Genomic DNA, 20801 nt, shown 5'->3' with positions numbered 1-20801 from the left:
TTGGATTAGTTCCGACGTTTCCGTTACCGTTGCAGGAGCCATCTTCAGGGTAAATTATATTTTGTTTAGGAAAAAATATTTGTTTATGTGCAAAAACAACAGTGCACGAATAATTAAAAACTTAACATAGTTCCCGGCACTACACACGACAAAAATAATACTCAATGTACCTACTGCGGACTACGACACGGTACAAACTACTAGAATATTACATTTTTTTACACAACACATAGTTTACCCTGAAGACGGCAGAGATAGCTCCTGCAACGATAGTCAAATTATCAGAACAAATCCAACCTTCAGGGTATCACAAAATAAATAAAAATATTAGGCGGCCTCCGTGTTGTGGTGGTCAAGACGCTTGACTCACACACAGAAGGCTCCGGGTTCGATTCCCGCCGAGAAAATAAAAATAAAACATGATTTTTCTCAAGCCTGTTTGTTTTGTGATGTAATTCACTACTGCCCCCTGGCCTGCTGAGGTGCAAAAATAAAATACATAAAATAAAATAAAATAACAGTGACCGTAAAAAAATAACGCACCTATAACAAGCTTAATTGTAACATTTTTAAATAGACAAATAACTTACTAATTGTATATTATATTTAAGTCTCTAAAACGCTTGGTCCGACTTTTGGTTCTATTTTACTCGTACAAACAGAACAGCAGTTTTTATCTGCCCAAATACGGATAAATTACACTATTAAAATAATAAATGAAAAATTGATGAACCTCATTAAAATCATCTATAACAATTGCGGCCATATAAGATATTATTATTGTATTAACGGATTAATAAACGAATAGAATCCCTCTACTGAAATTTGCTTTTAGTATGTTGAAATAACTTACCTATCTTAAGTTTAGATTAAGCCTCGCTTGAAATACTGCTACGGAATGTACGTAGCTATAACAAATGTTAAACAATAAGCGCTACTAAGGGAAAGTAATGACGTATAATTACGGTACAGGGGTAGATGTTCGGTACTTAAGCCAGTAGACTTGCAGTCATTACTTGCACCATACCTCCATTATCCTACCTAGTCATTTTCATACTGTACTCATTTATATATATTTTATAATATTTACATATGTTTGTGCCCCTAGTCGTCCGTCTCGTGACGAAGTATTCAAAGCGTTCGACTACTATGATTAAAATTCAGGGTTCAATTTCACCAAAAGCAAAAGCTCGAAGAAATTCTATAAACCTCTATTAGATAAAAATATTTTTAAAATTAAGTTTTTTTTTCATTTTAAACTTACTTAGTTTCACTTTTATTTCATTTTGTCCAATTAGCCCTTTTGCATAAGAAGGCATCTTCAGAACTAGTGGAAAATTAAATGAAAGTTCAAATAAACCAAGAAGTTTTATTGATAATTTTATTTATAATATTATCTATATCATTAAGTATATAGTTTCAACAAGAAATATCTACAAAAAAGATCAATGTAACCAAAAAAACAATATTTCGACTTAATCGGATAATGTGCTGCTGCGATGATTGGTGTGTGGTTCAGTGATTGTGTTGTTGGTGATTTTACATGAACCCATTTCAACAAATCTTCTGGTTCTTCCCAAAAATTAAAATTGAAAATGTTTCGTTCTCCGCAATGTTTTTCGTTGGAGCTTTCAAGTGTACATTGTTTGGAAATGTTAATATTAGTTCATATTTTAATGATAATTTGATATTTATTTATTTATATATACGCCCAATGGGCATTTTTAATGACATATTTATTCATAGAAAATTATTATAAAGGAATGTAGAAAGACACAATTTTATATAGTAGACTTGGTAGGAATGGAAGCGAGAGAGAGGTGTTGATAATTAAATTTGAATCTGTGATCGTTTGAAAGAAGACAACTTCTTTTCAAAGAAATCTAGACTGGTATGTTTGTTGGCAGACCTAAGAATTCTGGGCACAGGGAAATGAAAACCATAGTTAGTTCTATGGTTATCGGTGGGTGGTTATCGGTATGACAGGCACCGTGCCGCAGTTGATTAGATGCTAACTGTGAGACTGGCGTCGCGGGCTCGATTCTTGCCAGTTTCAATAAAGAAATCTTTTAAATGAATTAGTCTGGGTGTTGTGGTGTATTTTCGTTGCTTCCTTCTATATCCTCTCTTTCTTACCTGCTGACAGGCCTTTGAAATAGAGGCTTAGCAGGTCATTCATTAAAAAAAAAAGAGTAAGCTTTGTCTGAGGTTTCTGAGGTTTCTAGTTGGTATATTTAATGTTATTGAGCTCGGCAGTTCAGGCGCATCAAAGAGCGAGTTGAAATTTTAAAAAGGACAAGAAGGTTGGATTTATTTCAACGGTCTTGAAGAGAAGATATATTTGAGCTAGTTTCTAACTCATTATACATATATTGGTTTCTGGATAAGCCCAACCTCCAGCCTATTTTTCTTAAAAATCGATGTTGAACTGATTCAATATTTTTTTATGTGAACATCATAATATGAAGACCAGATAACAGAGGAATACTCTAGGTGCCGATGAACTAGAGAAAATAATAGAATTTTAAGGGTATTGATATTTTTAAAGTCAGTTGTGTTGTGGATATATGTAAATATTAGGAAATTCATGTGTTATTTTTGTACTATTTTAAGACGAAATAAAAAATTTAAAAAAACTTTTAATTAAACTATTTACCCTTGTTTGGGTATTCTCGACAAAACAAATGATATTTTTCAAAACTCAATACTTCTTTTTTTCTATGAAAAGTTAGATTAATTTAATATAAATCTGTTGCGAAGTTCGGGACATTTATCAAGCAGTTTCAATTACGACATGGTCTCGTAAAGTGTTCCATTTTCTGGAAGAAACATATACAGAATGCAGCTGCAGTCAGCTACAACTTTTCCACTTGAATTGGGAGCGTTGAAACTCGAAAGTGACAAACTATACACTGCAAGTACAACTTACTAATTTGTTACTATACTGTGTAACTCCCGCAGCTCACTGCCAAAATAGGCAGCTAAATTCAGACGAAATATATCTCTAGGGTCAAAAGAGAATTAGCAGAAGCCAGAGTGTATCATTTTCAAATAAATATATTTCACAAATGAACCTACGAAAAGGTGCATAATTTTTTTTTTCATCAAACCTTTTTCTATATTCTATTAACCTTATGTTTTATCTACTTCAGAGCCCCGATTACAGTGGGAAGTTAATATTTATCTTCAATTTTATCTACGAAGTAAAATTAAGTTTTCTGTATGAAAAGAAAAATATGCATGCAATTTTTCTTTTAAACATGTTCAATTATAGGTTACCGATTAAGATACTTTAAATGTTTATGAAAATATACTCATTTTCGTACACAAGTATCGATTTTATTTATAGATAGTCGAAGATAACTCTATTAATTTCCTAATGAAATTGGAGCCTAGGGCCTCAATTATGAACGCTATCTTCATCTGAACATATCGAGACGGTATGCTTAACTTCTGTACTATCTGGATTTACCTCTATGTGTTCTAACTACGTGTCGATCGATTTTAATCAATTTATTTTTTAAAGTGGTAAGATTTTAAAGCTAGATGCTCTTGTATGTTAATATGGCAGCATCTAGCCATTCTAGCCACTGCATATAGCCACTCGTTCTCAAAACTGACAGTTGTGTCGGAATTTAATTCGACTTCGAAATTTACTTATCTCTCTCTTATATTTTTAATAGGCTTTTCAAAAAAAAAGTTCCTACCTCAGAACGATTAAAATATTAAATAAATCGTAATTAAAGGAAAAATTGCTCATTGGAACAAAATTTTTGTCACTTTTAATGCGTAGATATACGTACCGAGAGGTTCTAGACCCGTCAGTACAAACCAATGTACTTACTTCAAAACTTGATAATGGGGGATCGGTAGTGTATCTTCGTAATCGGTCGGAAGAATTTTATCTTCTACTATGACGTCATACTGACGCTATGTTATTTAAGTTTGTAGATAAGGTACGGTAACGTACGCTTCCCCTTGTTTCTGACTTGAAACTTGAAGGTGGGGGTTCGGTAATGTATTTTCGTAATCGTTCGAAAGAATTTATCTTCAACTATACCGTCGTGGTGAAGGTATGACGTCCTTATGTTCCCATCATAATCGAGGCCTAGGTTTCGGCTGAGCCGAAATTTTGCCGATTTTTGGCCGAAACCAAAACTCGTTTTACTGGCCGAAACCGAAGCTTCGGTCGGTCACTAGCAGACTTATTTCCACTTTTTTTTTTCAGATTCTTACCTGAGAGTAGCAATCAAATCGAAAAAACTCGTCCTCAGAAGGTTTTTCTTTTCATGCATTTAAACATATCGGTAGTTGTTAGTTAGTTGTCGGCGTCGTGGTGTAATGGTCAGTGCGTTTGCCTACCATGCAAAAAGTCTCAGATTCGATTCCCGACATGGTTGATGTGAAATATTTATTTGAAAGGATGTTTTTACACTAGATTATTTCATAGTCCCTTGACTAGTACCTGAGGCGTAAGACTAATCACCTTACCTTTATATAACAAAATTGGTCAAGATACGCAGCAATTGGTGTACCGATGCAGTGCCCTATGCACCATTAGGTGCGAAAAGGGATTGATGATGATATTTGCAAAATTAATTTTAAATTTGCTTCTGCAATGTAGCTTCTATCTTATAGATAGTGGATATACGAGTACTATCGTCATTTTCGTATCCCTCCCCTGAGAACTGAGAAGGTATTATGATACTGGTTGTTTAAGTATATAACTCATACACTTGGCCGTAACCCAGAATCGTGTATCTTTTGGCGTTGGCAGATTATGTATTACGGAATAAATTTCAGAACATGCGACGCTCCTCTTCGTATTTTCCAGCCATTCCGTAGCCTTCCACGTACGTACAATGGCTTCATATATCTTAAAAACCCATTACTTTGGCTTTTTGTATTTTTTGGCAAACTCGTCAAACTTGACAACAACAAAACAGTTTTTTTTAGTATTCTTAAAAAGTTCGCTTACAAAGACACTACCCAAATATTTTGTGTGTACGAAAAGCATGTCTAAGAGAAAAAGTTCATGTACGAAAATGATAACATGTTTAATATATTTTTATTATATTTGGTGTTTTGTTTATTTTCTGCTTACAACACTCAGAGTAATCTAAAATAATACGATAAATTTTCTTCAAAAAAATTTAGTACTGCTTTCTCACGATGGATATATATACTCGTTCATAGTGACCTCTTAACACATTTTGTTATTATCTATATAAACAGAAAAAAAATGCGTTGATTTATTTCATTATATTTTATGTTATTTTGTACACTTGCCAAACACAATAGCTTTACTCTTTTTTGGCAAGTTCAATTTAAATTGTTCTTTTTTTACTTTATGTATGTTTTGATGTTAAATAAAGGTATTTTTTTTAAATCGAGTATTTTGATTAATATATAAAATTAACATTATAAATAATGACAAGTTGACATTGTAACGGTCAGTGTAGGTTGAAATAAATTATTTGGTCCCAGGTGGGCGACATTATAGAGTTGGGTTATCAAAAATCAATAAGCAAATTTTTAAGATTAAGAAGAATAATGCAGATAACCAAATAAAGTACCTACAAACAACTTACCATTCACCAGTTTCGCTCAATCGGCAAGAACATGAGAATTCTCCAAAAATAAGATTATGTTGTATAAATTTAATTTTATGAACGTTCCCTTTCTTCAAGGACTACATTTTTGAAATGTGCGATCGCCTCTCTTTGAGTCTGCGCGACAATTGGACTGTTCGTCTCGAGTTTTCAAATGGAAAGAAATCTACTTCTAATGCACGGATATCTTATGGATGAGTTACTACCGCGGCCGTCAGATGGCGCTACATCAGGCAACTTAGAATTATAATCCAGTACTAAAATGCTTTCAAAACGGGGTACGTTGGACTTGTTTTTTACAACGTTACAACATGATGACAAATTTTAATCCATTTATTTTTATAATTTTATTATAATACAGTTAAGGTACATTTCAGTTTCTGTTATTGTTTTTAATGCTGTTTGAATCCAAAAAAGGAACAAACAAGAGGAACTCACACTGAATTATCATTATTTATACTGTAAGCAACAATAGAATTTATGTAATAAAAAACATCCATATAATATTGTCATTTTTCAATTGTAAGTGATTTATTTAGATTTATTTATTTATGACAAAATACAAGGTTTATACACTTTACATATTACATTACATTACATTACATATTTTATTTGTACAAATATTCCCAATCAGCAAAAGTGCTGGTATGAGGGGATATTATATATAATAACACAATAGTTTAAATAAAAAGTCGATAAAATGACATCACAAATCACTCGTCACACGGGCTGTAACAACTGTTTTAGTTATGTGTTTTTTAAGTACGTACTCATAAATGTTTTGTATATTTTTTAGGTTATTAGAAAGTGAATTCTATAATGTGTTTTTTTAATAAATTGTAATAGATAAAATTTACTAATGTAATGAAGCATTTTTCATTCATAAATTCAATTGAAAAATAAAATAACTCAAGGAAAGGGGGTATTGAATACGTACATTAACCCATTTTGTGAAAAAATAATACGAATTACGAATAAATTGAATTTTACGAAGTTGATAAAACGTAATCAAACCATTTTTTAGAATGTTTCATTTTGATGTGTAAAATATAATCTAGTTTTTTTTAGTAATGTGTTCTTTAATATTATTTTTAACATACTTATGACGTCTCTTACTTTTTTAATTTTAAATGGGAGACTTTCTAAGTTTTTTATGCTCTGTATTTAAATTTTCTGCAATCTTTTAGTACATTTTGGTAATTTGAAATTATCTGGAAATCTTAAAAATGTTTTATAGTTATATTTTTTAATTGTTTTCTTTGATCAACTGAATAATCATTTTTTTCTGTAAGTGTTGTCTACGTTGGACTTTTGTCTACGCTGTCTACTACGTATTGTCTACGCTGGACTACTTGAAATAATTAATGTAGTATTTTTGTTGAGAAAGTTGATATTTTTAAAGGTATTGCATTAAGCATTGTTTTTAATATTACTTTTAACGAGTTCATTTTGTCATTATACGCTCCTCTTGACCCAATCATCCCCAACTAGAGTAATGAATAAACAAAATATTGCTACATATTTTTTTATATTATCTGTACTCAATATTTTTTTTGTCTTTTAAATTTCAACACATGCAATCTTTTCATAATTTTATATCCCAAAATTTTATTTAGAAAAAAAAGATAAATTACAATGAACTTCAACTGAAAGATTTTAAACTCTATCTTGTTAACGATTTCACGATTCAATTTCTTTACGTTGTGATTTCTATTGAATGTAATTAAATTCAAACATAGTTAAAGCTTCCAAATGATGTTGATTGAGCTTAAATTCACTGCCATTAGATACAATTCATAAGTCGCGAACTTACGTTTGTATGCAAATCGGTTCGCGAATTTATTATGTTATTTGAGTTTGGTGTCAAAGTCACCTCAGTAGAAATATTCGTTGAAATATGTACTCGTATATACATTTAAATAATAAGGTAACTGGATTTCCTGTGTGGAGCGAAAGTTTGGGGAGGAGACTCCGTATCGCGGGTAGTATTGGAATATATTTGGAAGCACGTAAGCCGACACGTACCAACATTCATACATGCGAACTTTGTCATTTATGTGTGTTTCATATATGTTCATAATTTAATCCATAACGGTTCGGCATTATGACAAGTTTGCAGGAAATTTACATTCACCTGAGCAGTTCCGCTATCGGAGTTTCCAGTTTCTCTGTGTGGCGATATAGGAGCGCTTACAGTTTTCTTATTTTAAATTCAGCGGAAGATTTCGCTTTAATAGCCCACGCGGGCGCAGCGGATACTTACAAATTTTTATCTCGTCTGCACCCGGTGCAGACTTTTCGTCAACAATGAACGAGACGAGCGTGCACGCGAATTTAAATAGTTCCCTCTTCAATATTCCTTCACTTAGCATGCTGGAATAAGAAGCGGTTAAGCTTTTCAATCGGAAAGGAGAATTATCACCTTTTACCAGGGGCGAACCGTGTATAGAAGCGATTATGCACAGCTTACCATTATATTTGACTAACCATTTTAATGTTTTATTGTTACTTTATTTACAGAAAAACAAATAAATAATAACCATTTATTTTAAATCATTTCTACCGTTTGTATTGTTATCCTAATATAAATATAAATTTTAATAAAGCGCACTCAGCGCCTGCTATGAGCCAAGAAACTACCCGATCATTCCCGCTTATTTTTTCATACAAATAAGTAAACTATATTTTGAATGTCTGAACCCCAGTACGGGTTTTTTCTTCTAGATTAAACTTGCAGATTACACAAATTATTTGAAGATTCTTGATTTGGAAAACATTATTTCAAACATTGTTTCTTAAGGACTATTTATCTTTGAGATGGTACTTTTGACATAAGAGCATAATTACTTTCATACGTCATATTGCAGGACATATAGCGCTTCACACGGCCGTTTTTAGCACTGTTAATTACTAGAACAATTTGGCTAGTTGACATTTTAATAGAATACCTAATATCGACTGAATTCATAGTGGTATATTTGATTTCTTTTTTAATAAATTATTTATTATTATTTATTTTTTAATGAATTATATTGATGTTTAATGAATAATATATCTATATATTATAATATATCACGAAGTTACATCGTTTGAGTTGATTTTATGGATGAGGGTTGTTGTATCACACAGAACCACAGACAAATATAAATTTATAGTATATATTACTTACTTATTATTATGTACCTCCTATGTAGGTATAAATATATGTTTTTTTATAGCTTACCTGTAAATAAAATCACCATTTGCCACTGCCTTTTACATACACTAATATACATATTTATATAAGAACGTTTAATTTCTTAGATATGCGATGAAATAGACTAAGTCTGCAGCTTTGACCGAAACATCGCATCTGGGAACGAAATTCTCCTCGGCAGTGGCGATGCCCACTTAAAAATACGTAACTGACCAATTTTCATGCATAACTTTGGTACAAATTTCTAACAAGGAAAGCAGCCCAAAAGGGTTTGGTACTTAACCAACTAAAAATAATGATATAACATATTTATTATTTGTATAATTATGATAGTTTAGTGTAAAATTATCCCCGTATTTTTTTTTCTCCATTAAAGTTGTCCGGCGATTCTTAATTACTTTGCTGATTTTATCTCATATGTGTTACTTGTGTTTTAGACTTTTTTAAAGTAAAATAATATGTTGTTTATATTTTTGTGGTATTTTACAGTAAACTTAAAATTGTCTTATTATTTAACTTTACGTTCAACCAGATTATTGTAAAATGATTCGTATTACAACTTTGAGTTTGCTTTGATTGGTATTTCATTAGACAGGTTTATTTTTTTACTACGAGTATATTTGACAGTATCAATTTGATCATAGATATCGTTTTAATAAATCACTTAAAACAAATAGAGTTAATTTACATTTTAAGTGTTCCAAAAATAGTCACTCCAAGACCAAGGGTAAATTACGTAATTTATTTATTCATTAATTTTATGTATTTATTCATATGAAGACATATTACAAAAAAATAATAGCATATTCCTAACTCTTTGAGGTCAAAAGCCCTGTGTTGAGTTTGGATACAACAAAATAGAAAGTGGAAGGATGCATATTAAGAATACTACAAATACAAAATATTTCACAAACATAAATTTCAATAAGCGTCTGGACAACGCGCTTAATAGTATCATATATATATATATATATATATGTATATATATATATATATATATGATACTATTACTTACGGACAATTATAGAGATATATATATATATTACGGGAAGGTTGAGAACAGGATGCCTTGCTCTACCGAGAATCAAAACTACCACGGCCAAACATCATTACACTTACATAGGACGGAAGCTTTTCAATAATTTACCTCAAAATCTACGTCAAGAAATAAATTACGAAAAATTTAAGGATAAATTAAAGAAAAGCTTCTTTACATAACTCTTGACATCTTGACATTAACATTAACTGTATTTTAAAAAAGGGATGTATGTTTAATATGTGCCCGTGTTTACAAATTTTGTGTTTTTATTTAATATATATATATTTTTTTTTTATATATTTTTTTTTTTTAGTGTTATATTTTCTCAATTTTTAAAATTGTTTAATTTATTTTATTATTTTGTTTTGCATTTTATGTTTTATTTTTATGTTATTTTGTAAACTTGCCAAACACAAGAGCTAGACTCTTTTTTGGCAAGTTCAACCTTAAGTGTTTCATTTTTCTAAAAAAAAAAAAAATCTCTATAATTGTCCGTAAGAATACAATAATTCCATTTGAAATGCCCGGCCGACTAAACCATAGTAAGAGAAATGAATTTCTGTTTCGGAATCGATATTGTAAAAATGAATATCTCATAACGATAATGATTTAACAGGCTAAAATATTATTTCGAATTACAACAGTGTAATATCCGTTTCTTGGAGTAAATTTAGGGACTTAAAATAATTTTCAGCGTTTTTGTATTCAATCGAGTGTAATGTTTTAATGTTTTAATACATTATCAATGTTTTACAGTAAAAGAAAAGGATGTTATTTACGTGACAGTTTTTAATAAAACGTTTTTCATTTAATACGTGTTACCATTTACATTAAATTTGTTTTTTTTTGTCTTATTGGAAACGATTAATTTGGGAGAAATCGCAGTTTTGTATTGAAAAAATAGTTTTTATTTATTATGAAAATAATATATTGAATAATGTAATGTTTCATAATAAATATTATCATCTTGAAAAAAATGAAGTCTGAAAGGTGCATAAAATACCTGGAAGTAATCATTGACTTCAACTAAAATGGACTAATCTTTTTGAAGTTATTATTAAAAAACTGAAATATTTAACCCATGTGTTCAAACGATTAAGTATTTACGCCCAGATAAATACTATTACAGATGTACAGTCATTGCTTTCCTATAGAATAACTGGATGAGGGGTGGCTTTTAACAACCATATTAAACCATTAAAAAATTCAATTCTGTTCAAAAGTAAATGTTAAAAATAATACTTCACAAAAATTGCACTTTTCCCTTTTTTCAATTATTTCAAGAAGCTAAACTTTTGGAAATAAAACATTTTTTTATTTTTTTTTATGTTTAAAATATATATTTAAGAACCCAAATGTATTAACAAGTAATTCAAATAGATTAAGTCAAAGACTGAATCATGTACTAGAAATACCACATTTTGAAACGAGGCTAGCACAGAGACGTGCATATTTGATAGGCCCAAAAATGTTCATTCTTTTTTACTGATAATATTTCATTGATCCCAAACTTTCAAAATTTTCCTTCTTTTAAAAAACGCACTATCCTGGATTCAAACTAAAGATATTAATTCTTTTTTTCTTATATATATTTTGTTGCTCTTTAATAATAAGGATATTTTTATGTATTTTATATTTTTTATTTCCTTTTTTAATTGCCATAAAATAAAAAAGCACCTTCTAATCTTTTTCAGATTTTTTTTTCTCTTTCTTGTTATTTACAAAAATATTATACGTGTCTATTTATTAAAGGAGCAAAAAAAAACAAAAATATTTCTTGTATACCTACGAACAGGCCATGCATTTGTGGGATTTTTGGTTTACTATATTTACTGTTCGTATGTATTTCATTACTATGTAATTATTTTTTATATTTTGTTTTACCTCTTACGTTTATTTAAAAAAATATATCATAATATATTTTTAAAAAAACCAAATTCTCGTATTAGCCCATATAATCTATATAGTTTTGCCATTTTAATGGTTATTTATTGATTTTTTCGCTGTAAAAGTAATGTGGGCGAGAGTCGACAAATGCTAAGAAGGCATTTTTGACCAACTCTTCGGAGTTCAATTTTTTCCCTTGCAAAAATATATCAATATTTCGGAAAAAAATATATAACCAGTTAGAACAAGGTCTGGCAAGTCGAGGATAGCCGATATTTTTAGATGTCCAAGACTAATGGTACAAGACAAGACCAAGGTAATCAACTGAGGCCTAAAGAGCCGATCAACTGATGTCCGTATTGCCAATGAAATGAGGCTGATTACATGTTGCTCGAAACGTCAAATTTTCTAGCATGTAACAGTCGGCCATATCCGAATGTTACCTGCTAAGTTTTCTTTTTTATGTTATTATTAACTCGAGTATTTGCATCTTAGAGACACGTATTATACGTTTTGTAACTGACTTTGGTCACATGCAGCCTAGTTTTATCGCTATCAACTGGAAGAAGAGTCGTGTGTCCGAACATTGCACAAAATGCAATACCGGCCAACAGAGGGCGCTGTCAAAGTGTTATAAAACAAGAACGCAAGACAGGGGGCTTTTTTTTCTACGCCAACAGCCTCTAAACTGATACGTGCACTTTTATTTGAACGTATTTATGCAGAAATCAGCCAGCCATAGAAAAGTGAAACTGAGATAATAGCACTTTTGTGAAAAGACTGAATAATCAAGTCTACACAACAGTTGGAATGTTTTTGGCTTTAAAAAATGAAAAACAAAGAAAAGATTAGTTTTTTTATATAACAAACAAGAATCTCATTATGTATTTGACCATTTTCAATGATTTTTAAAGAACCGTAAGATTTTTCTTATGCTGTGGGTGTTTATAGCAAATTGAAAAATGTCGTTTTTGTAATCGACACCATTTTCAAAAGGTGATTAATACAGTTTTTGTATGAAAGCGGTCTGGCTGTTTTTAGCAGTTCATAGAATTGACCTTACTGCACCTGATAACATTAATATCTCATTTTTTCAAAATAGTGGACTGGCTGCTTTCTGCACAACTACGTTCATTTATAAACCTGTTGATTGTAAATTGTTCTTAGAAATATAAACTTAGTGAAAAATAAATTTCATGTGTCTTGTAATCTTCATCGCGATTAATTGAATAATTATCGCCTACCTAAATAACTGTAGTAAAAAAATATCAAATCGGGATAATTTTCCAACAGATCTAGTCCCAACAGTTTCTTAAATTTTTAACAAACGGTTTCCTTGTGCAATGCTTAAAAAATATGTATTTTCCTAACCCCCTTTGCCGTATGATCTCTTTAGAAGAAAACGTCAACCAATCTCATCCGATTATTTACCTCATTCCCTAGGAGCATATTATGCTGTCACACATTTGTCATCGCTTTGTCAACAAATAATCCTCCCAATATAATAAACACGTACTCATATTTATAGCTTCGGGGTTTCGAGATACACAGATGTGCTCTGCTTGAGAAAAAATAATGAAAATACCTAATGATCGAGTGATATACAGAACAGTGAAGACCGTCTAGAGTTGTTTTGTATATTTGAAACGCCCTTATCGAACTTTTACATGAAAATATTAAATAAGTGGGTTTATTTATTTGTAAGCTGTGAAGAGACATAATATACAAAATAAACACAAAATGAGTAAATTACTCAATTCATTGTTTTACCGTTTCTAGAAAAAAAATACCAAATTCACTGCTTATGTAGCGCAGTCTCTAAACAGGCGAATAAATATAACAGTTAATACTAAATTTGTTTATATCAAATAACACTGCTCTACGAGTTTTAAGAACATTGAAAGTTAAAAAAAAATGTTTAAAAGCAATTTAGCACAAACTTTGTCAAATTTTACACCGGTTTGTTTTCGGTTGGCTAAAAGATATTGCTTTTAGAAATAAGTGCGCCAAATTGCATTGACTTTCGTGCTTGAAAAAATATTTAAAATATGTATTCAATAATTAAATATTTTTTTGTCCTAGCTTTAGTTTTCTTTGTTTATGTTTTATTTTAATTTTTCCTGTATTTGGATATGTGTTTACTATTTTTTCAATGAACTCAATCCGTTAATAAATAAATAAAAAAAACTTTGTTGGTAAGAGTTAAATTTCATAAAGAAACTTTTTGTGATTACGATTGACATGATTTAAAAAAAATAATTATTTAATAGTATAATTATACATTTTTACAATTTAAAAAAAATTTCACTTGTTATATTTTTACTAAAACTAAAATCCCACCAAGCCACTTTTTGAAGCTTGTTGGTGGTTCATGGGTAAGATAAAAATAATAGTCGTAGACAAAAAAAAATCCTTAAAACGAAAAAACCATGCAAAACTTTATTTACCAGTATTTATTGTGAATAAAATTTTTTTTTTGCACCACAGGAGGCCAGAAGGTCCAATTAAAGTTATGATTTAAAGCACATAACACCCAGACTTGAGAAGAACACAAATATTTTTTTGTCCTCACACCGGTAATCCAACCCGGAACCTTCAGTGCGTGAGTCAAACGTCTTGACCACATTAGCACAGAGGCCGATTGACTTTGTTTTTTACCATCAATCTTATTTTCCCAATTGTGACGGTGATACGGTGTGTTAGATAATGACAATATTTTGAGTTTGTCCAAATGTTTGTAGATGATGACTGTATTTCACCCCCTAGGGTTCCACTAAGATTAAAAAATTACTACAAGGGTGGAGATAGATAGATGGAGGGATGGGTAGACTTCCGTATTCCCTTCTTTAGTGTGTTCTCCATCTCTGTTGTAATTTGTCAATGTTAAATAATTAGCTGAAGATGGACGCTTTTTCGACGTCCGAAACGCCGGTAAAAAGGATAAACAATGCATGGCACAGCAACCCAGAAAAATAAAAATATTTATTTTTGTTGTTTTCAGTACGAACTACGTGTATCAGCGATCGACAACCTCAGGGAAAATTTCACAAATGTTGATATTCACGTAAGGGATGTGAACGACAACCCCCCGGTGTTTGAGCGGCCTACTTACAGGACACAGATAACGGAAGAAGACGATAGGAACCTCCCCAAAAGGATACTTCAGGTAGGAAATATTGTTGTTTATCTATCCTTAGACACTCGCTGTCTGCTCCAAACTAAATAAACTACTTGATGTACCTATTACTCTTTATAAACAACTTTTACATTATGCAGTACTTCTTTACTACAATACTGATTTTGTTATCTATCTTTTTTATTTATTTTCCAAAAATATACATAGCATTTACATTCAGAATACAGTAAAACTCCGTTTATTCGAACTCCAGTCATCCGGATTGCCAAATATCCAGATTGTTATCAGTAAATCCATACTAATATTATAAATGCGAAATGTTATAAATTAAAAATATTATAAATGCGTATGTGTTTGTTTGTGTTTCCTATTATATTCCTAGATTCTATTTTTTTATCCCGAATTTAAAAAAAGTACAATCAAAAAAATATATAGTATATCAACAATGAGCAACATCTCTAGCTACCTTCAAGAAATGCCTAAAAAATTACTCGTTTGTATCCATAGACCCCTGGCCTCTGTATTTTAGTGTTTTGTAAAATATGTAGTTTTATTCCTTTTCATTCCTTCCTCTTTCTCTCTCCTTCTTAAGTTATTATGTGCAAGTCCTATTTTCCCGTTTAAAAACATCTGTTATTTTTAATTAATGAGTTTTTTTTTCATGTATGTATTATTTGAAATGTACTTTTGTTTTTTTAGTACAAATTTTTGACCAACTCTTCTTTTGAACAGTCATTCTTTTGGTTGGCTGGAAGATATTGCTTTAAGCAGTAAGTCCGCCAAAGTATTTATTTATGTACGTAAGGACTTAAATAAATAAACCGTATTTTAAAATAAGTAGGCGGTAAGGTGGGATGTCAAAAGAAATAAATATGAAATAAGTTGTTTAAATTTGTAATTTTTATTATTTTTATATTTATTAATAACATTGTACACATGTTCATTTAATATGGACAGAGACACAGTTTATAGTGACACAATCAGGAACGACCCATGCCTGTAAACTTGCCTAGGACTCGCTAAAAAATCGTTGTGTTGAGTCGGGGCAGTAATGCATTAATAACCATACATACACACATATACGAGTATATTTGCATTTATATACATATACATTTAATATACATTTACATATAATATACATTTACATATATTATATACATATACAATATGCATAAACATATTATATTTTATTTTATTTTCATTTTATTTTATTGAAATAAACGGCACTTAGTGCCTTTTACATATAAATTAAAAATACAATTAAATAAACATCCATGTAAGCATAAATATAAGTTATTACTCTGTATTCAGAGCATTTAAATCAATATTATTAATTAACAAATTAATGAAGTCTAAAAAATATAAACTATATAAAAAAATCAAATATTACCAATTATCGATAAAAAATGATAATTTGGTATTAGAAATACTTTAAACCATATGGTTTTTCCTATGTTTAAACACACATGTTTCTTGAATTCTTCCAATGGTTGATGTTGGTGAAGTTAAAGAGCTGAAAAATGGTGAATGTTACTCAATGTGTAAAGTGGCCACTTAAACCAGCCAAAGACAGGTCATAAGCCTTGTAAATGCCTAGATTTCCATATTCCCTTCTTTAGGTATTCTCCATCTCTGTTGTAATTTGTTAAATAATTTATCATTAAATTTACCATAACCTGATAAAACCTGCGTAGTTCAGTGATCGGCGATTACCCAAGAAGATTTTAAGCGCAGACGGACTATTTTTTTATATACTCGTAGGTAGATGTAAGAAGATACTTGTTACGCGCATCATCATCATTTCTCTTTTTATACTTGGTTGTGCATAGGGCACTGCATGGTGTCATACTCTTTTTTAATATTAAATCTTACCTTGCGGCTAATAGTCTCAGGTAGAACTTGTTCTTTTTGATCTCAAGGTTCCTTGAAGGATAACATGGGTCCTTAGTTACTTTCCATTAGGTATTATTGCAAAATTCTAATAAAATACTGAATCTCTTGCTTGGTTGTGAACAACGGTGGGAAAAGACAGAATAAAGTGGTTCATTTCAAGTTTATTTATTACAAATCAGTAAAATATAGTTTTACAGACAACGGACATATATGTTTCTCAAGATGTTCAACAATTATTTTTGAGGAACTTAATTATAGTAAACAGGATTAATAATAATTGGAGCAGAGATCTCTCCTAGTAAGAATTAAAATTGAAAATAGCCCATTATTAAAAGGATTCGAAATTAACCTAATGTGATTACTTCTAAGTGTCCTAGAACCGAAAATAATTTGGGCAGCGGTTCCCTGTAATGAGGATAAAGATTTGAATAATCCTGCGTATCCATTAGTTCACTGTAGTATTACATTAGGAGTCACTAATTTTCGAAGTATATTTCCACCAACCTTTATGAAGAGATGCACGCGAGGTACCCACATAATCCTCTGAGAGATTCGAACCATTCTATATTATTTTACTTGAGAAGGAAGTACTAGGAACACCAGCAATTACGAAGGATCCTAGAAATGGCGTCCTGTGTCGATTTGCCATTGAGGAGAAAAACTGCTGAGTCACGCCTCTGCAGGATGAATCAAAGAAAATGTCGACAACTCAGGTTCAAGGTCGAGATTCCGGGGTAACCTGACTCTCCATATAAATGGAGATTTGTTAGTTGTTACGTGGTGTATAAGGCTAAACAGCCGTCATAATGGATTCTATCTTAAAATGATCATACGTATCCGATCTGTGGACAATAATGAAAAATTACAAATTTGTATAAGCGAAACAAGTTGATTTATATATTCGAAAGTTGTTGAAGACTTACCGGAAGCTGGTTCAATTAGAATACAAGTTTTTTTTTTGGGCACAGCTCAACATGGTGCATAGGGAATTATACCAAAACTCCCATAGTTATTTGCGAGGGAAAACTGGCCTAGCGCGGCGTGTACACTGCTCGCGAACCAGATTGCAACTGGCCGGCTCGCCAGCGGCGAGTGCTACGGGCCTGTATTCAAAAAAACTAGTGTGGTGGGAGGTATCACGTGACCGCCGCGGAATGTCTGCTGACCGCTGTCGGGTAAAGCGTTTATTTACGCGATTGATTTGTTTTCTATATTCAGTTTTACTTTTAAACTATAACGGTTCTGATTATCGTATAGGTATAATTATTTTTGTCGCGGGACGCGACACTCCACTTATGGTACGAGGAAAAAAAAATTTAAAAAAAAATTTTTTTTAGCGATTTGGTTAAGGTTCGAATCGTGTTTGGAATATGTAGTACTCTCGTGCGCACCTGTACATGTAGGGAAAGAAGGCAAAGGTTGTCAACACCGGTATACACAAGTTATATAACTACTTATTTTCTAAACATTCTTATCCTAGTTGTACCTATCTATTGTTTAAACATGAAAAGGCAAAAACACCAACGGAAGAAGAATTTGCAATTTGCGTACACAGAACATGTATACTATTTTTCAAACAAGTTGACACTTAACGTATTTATATACAATATTTACAGGACCGCCTAAAAAGTACATTTAATACGGCTTGTCTAGTCCAGTTGAATTCGGCTAACTTCCAACAATCACTAGGGCCTATTGACTACTACACTGTGGTGAAGTCAAGATTATGAAGACAAGGTTAGAGGTATAAGACCTGACCACTCTCCGTACATTTGGGATAAAAAAAAAATTCCTGTAACAACTCAAGAACGTTAATGAGACTGAGACATTGGAATAACACAAAAATTACAAAACGAGAATCGCCTTATCCTTCTTCCAACCTTTCGACAGGGGTTTTTTTTTTTTCTTTTCTCTACTAAGATGTACACAATGGTAAAAAGGAGAAGATCATATTTTTGCGCTTAGTTCACCTCTCAGTAGAACACAGCACATTTCAAGTAGCTTAAAAAAGGACGTAACTGGCGTTACTTGGCTCATTTCGCATGAGGCCGTCTATAATTTCTTTTAAAGTGCCGGTCGTGCGATGCACCTTACACCAAGAAATCCTGAGTTTCAAACTCACAAAAGGATCGTCACCACTATCCTACTATGGTCTCCAAGACCATAGTATAGTAATATATTAACAATTATAGGGTTACAAGAGGAATTATGGATTCTATATTTATCAGCTCTAAAGAGGAGGGCTGATAACGTGAATCAAGCATTATTAACACAAGTGAGGTAGGTATTTCCATTAGGTATTTTTCTTTTAATCCATTGGTCCGTGGGAAGGTGTCAGGATGTACTTGGCACGGAACATTATTTCATTCAAAGTGAGGGGGTGACAGGGAGACAACATACACACACTTAATATTCGTCATCAAGCACTGGCCGATCTCGCATACAGGGGTAAGGGGAATATACATTTTCATTCGTACTTTGGGATACATTACTAACATTCCCGTGACAGTTCATCGGTACTGGACAGTAGTAAATGGAAGATGGATGACCAGGTGGCAAATACCGTAACCTAGACAATAAGGACATTGAGGGTGGGTGGTCAGTTTACCAGTCCCAGCTTCTTGGTTTCTCTGGCGTTTCAGAGGACACCGTTCGACAAATTTTTATAAACCTAGTCCCGGTTTCCTGGCATCTCTGGCGTTTCAGAGGACACCGTTCGACAAATTTTTATAAACCTAGTCCCGGTTTCCTGGCATCTCTGGCGTTTCAGAGGACACCGTTCGACTAATTTTTATAAACCTAGTCCCGGTTTCCTGGCATCTCTGGCGTTTCAGAGGACACCGTTCGACAAATTTTTATAAACCTAGTCCCGGTTTCCTGGCATCTCTGGCGTCCCAGAAAACACTCCTTGACAAATTTTTACAAACCTAGTCCCGGTTTCAGCGTACGTGACAGTTCACGCACACTTGATAGCATCAAGGTGTTATCAAAGCATAGTTTCAAAAATCGGTTTCTTCCCTGTTGTGGTCGGTCTCGGTATCTATACGCGCGACAAAAGTTTGAAGTGGGTATGAGCTTATGGACACGACGATGGTAATTACAAGTTGGTATAGCAAAAATCAGGGGAAAAACGAATAAACCTCACTCTTTGGTTACGTAAGATTCGTACTTACAGGTCAAAGAGTTCACACCTGTCAAGGGCTATTAGGGTAACTTTCTAACAGCTGTATTCTAGGCCACCTTGACATGGCTACAATTATTGAGTACACTAAGTGTTCTCACGTCTCTAGTTAGTCAGATTTACGTTGGCAAGTGTGTTGGCCCAAAGAATAGCAAATGGAAGGGAAAATGACTAACAAGGAGGACTCATCGCCTCTTTATTAAGGAAGGTTCTTACTTCCTGGCTAAAAGGGATTCGAACGCCAGCCACGAACTTGAGTTTCTCAAAACACCAAGTTTTATTCGGGACCGTCGTGGCACGGCAAATCTTATTAAGATTATGGCATAGCAGAACGTGGTTCAAAGCCTCTGATACGAACTGCCTTGGACAGGGTTTTAGTGTTTGCGGAGTTCACCCGAGGAATTATTTCCATTTTGCAGCTGTTGTTTACAAATTTATTTATTTTTAACAAAACGGCGAGGACAAATTAAGAACAACTGGCGAGTGACCCGGAAGGAAGAAGAAAACGAGCATTCGTTGAACTTGTTAAATTAGTGTAGGCCGAATCCGAAAAGGAATAATAAAAAAAATTACTTCTGGAAAAAAATACTATTTGTAAAATTTTAATCAGGACTGACTCGCTTGTGACCGGTAGTACTATATTTCATAATTTTACCTATTAAGACGCGGAGATTTATGTTTTTGCAAATTCTTTTTCCCTATTGGTCATAAACATGGAAAATATTAAATCTACGCTGGGGTCTTCAGTGACTGATGCTCTTCGCTCTGCCCAGAACTGGATAGACTACGCAAATAATGATCAACAGCAGCCGCCGGCATCAGTCATGAGGGAAAGGACAAAAATGATGAATGAATTA

The 20801-nt window shown here is 32.2% G+C and overlaps 1 protein-coding gene across 1 annotated transcript in view; it reads left to right on the top strand.

Annotated features, from left to right (window-relative positions):
- Positions 1–20801, top strand: part of LOC148278769 (neural-cadherin-like) — a 63486-nt gene that overhangs the window by 13037 nt on the left and 29648 nt on the right. The window contains exon 3 of the mRNA XM_088230908.1: positions 14736–14900. Within this exon, the coding sequence (XP_088087034.1) occupies positions 14736–14900 (165 nt within the window). The remainder of the gene's footprint in view (positions 1–14735; positions 14901–20801) is intronic.

This window comes from Micrasema longulum, unplaced genomic scaffold, assembly GCF_059751315.1.
Source record: "Micrasema longulum isolate JH-2025_06_02 unplaced genomic scaffold, ASM5975131v1 h1tg000828l, whole genome shotgun sequence".
NCBI classification, from domain to species: Eukaryota; Metazoa; Arthropoda; class Insecta; order Trichoptera; family Brachycentridae; genus Micrasema; species Micrasema longulum.
The sequence above is the reverse complement of the archived record's forward strand: the minus strand, read 5'-3'. Positions and strand labels throughout refer to the sequence as shown.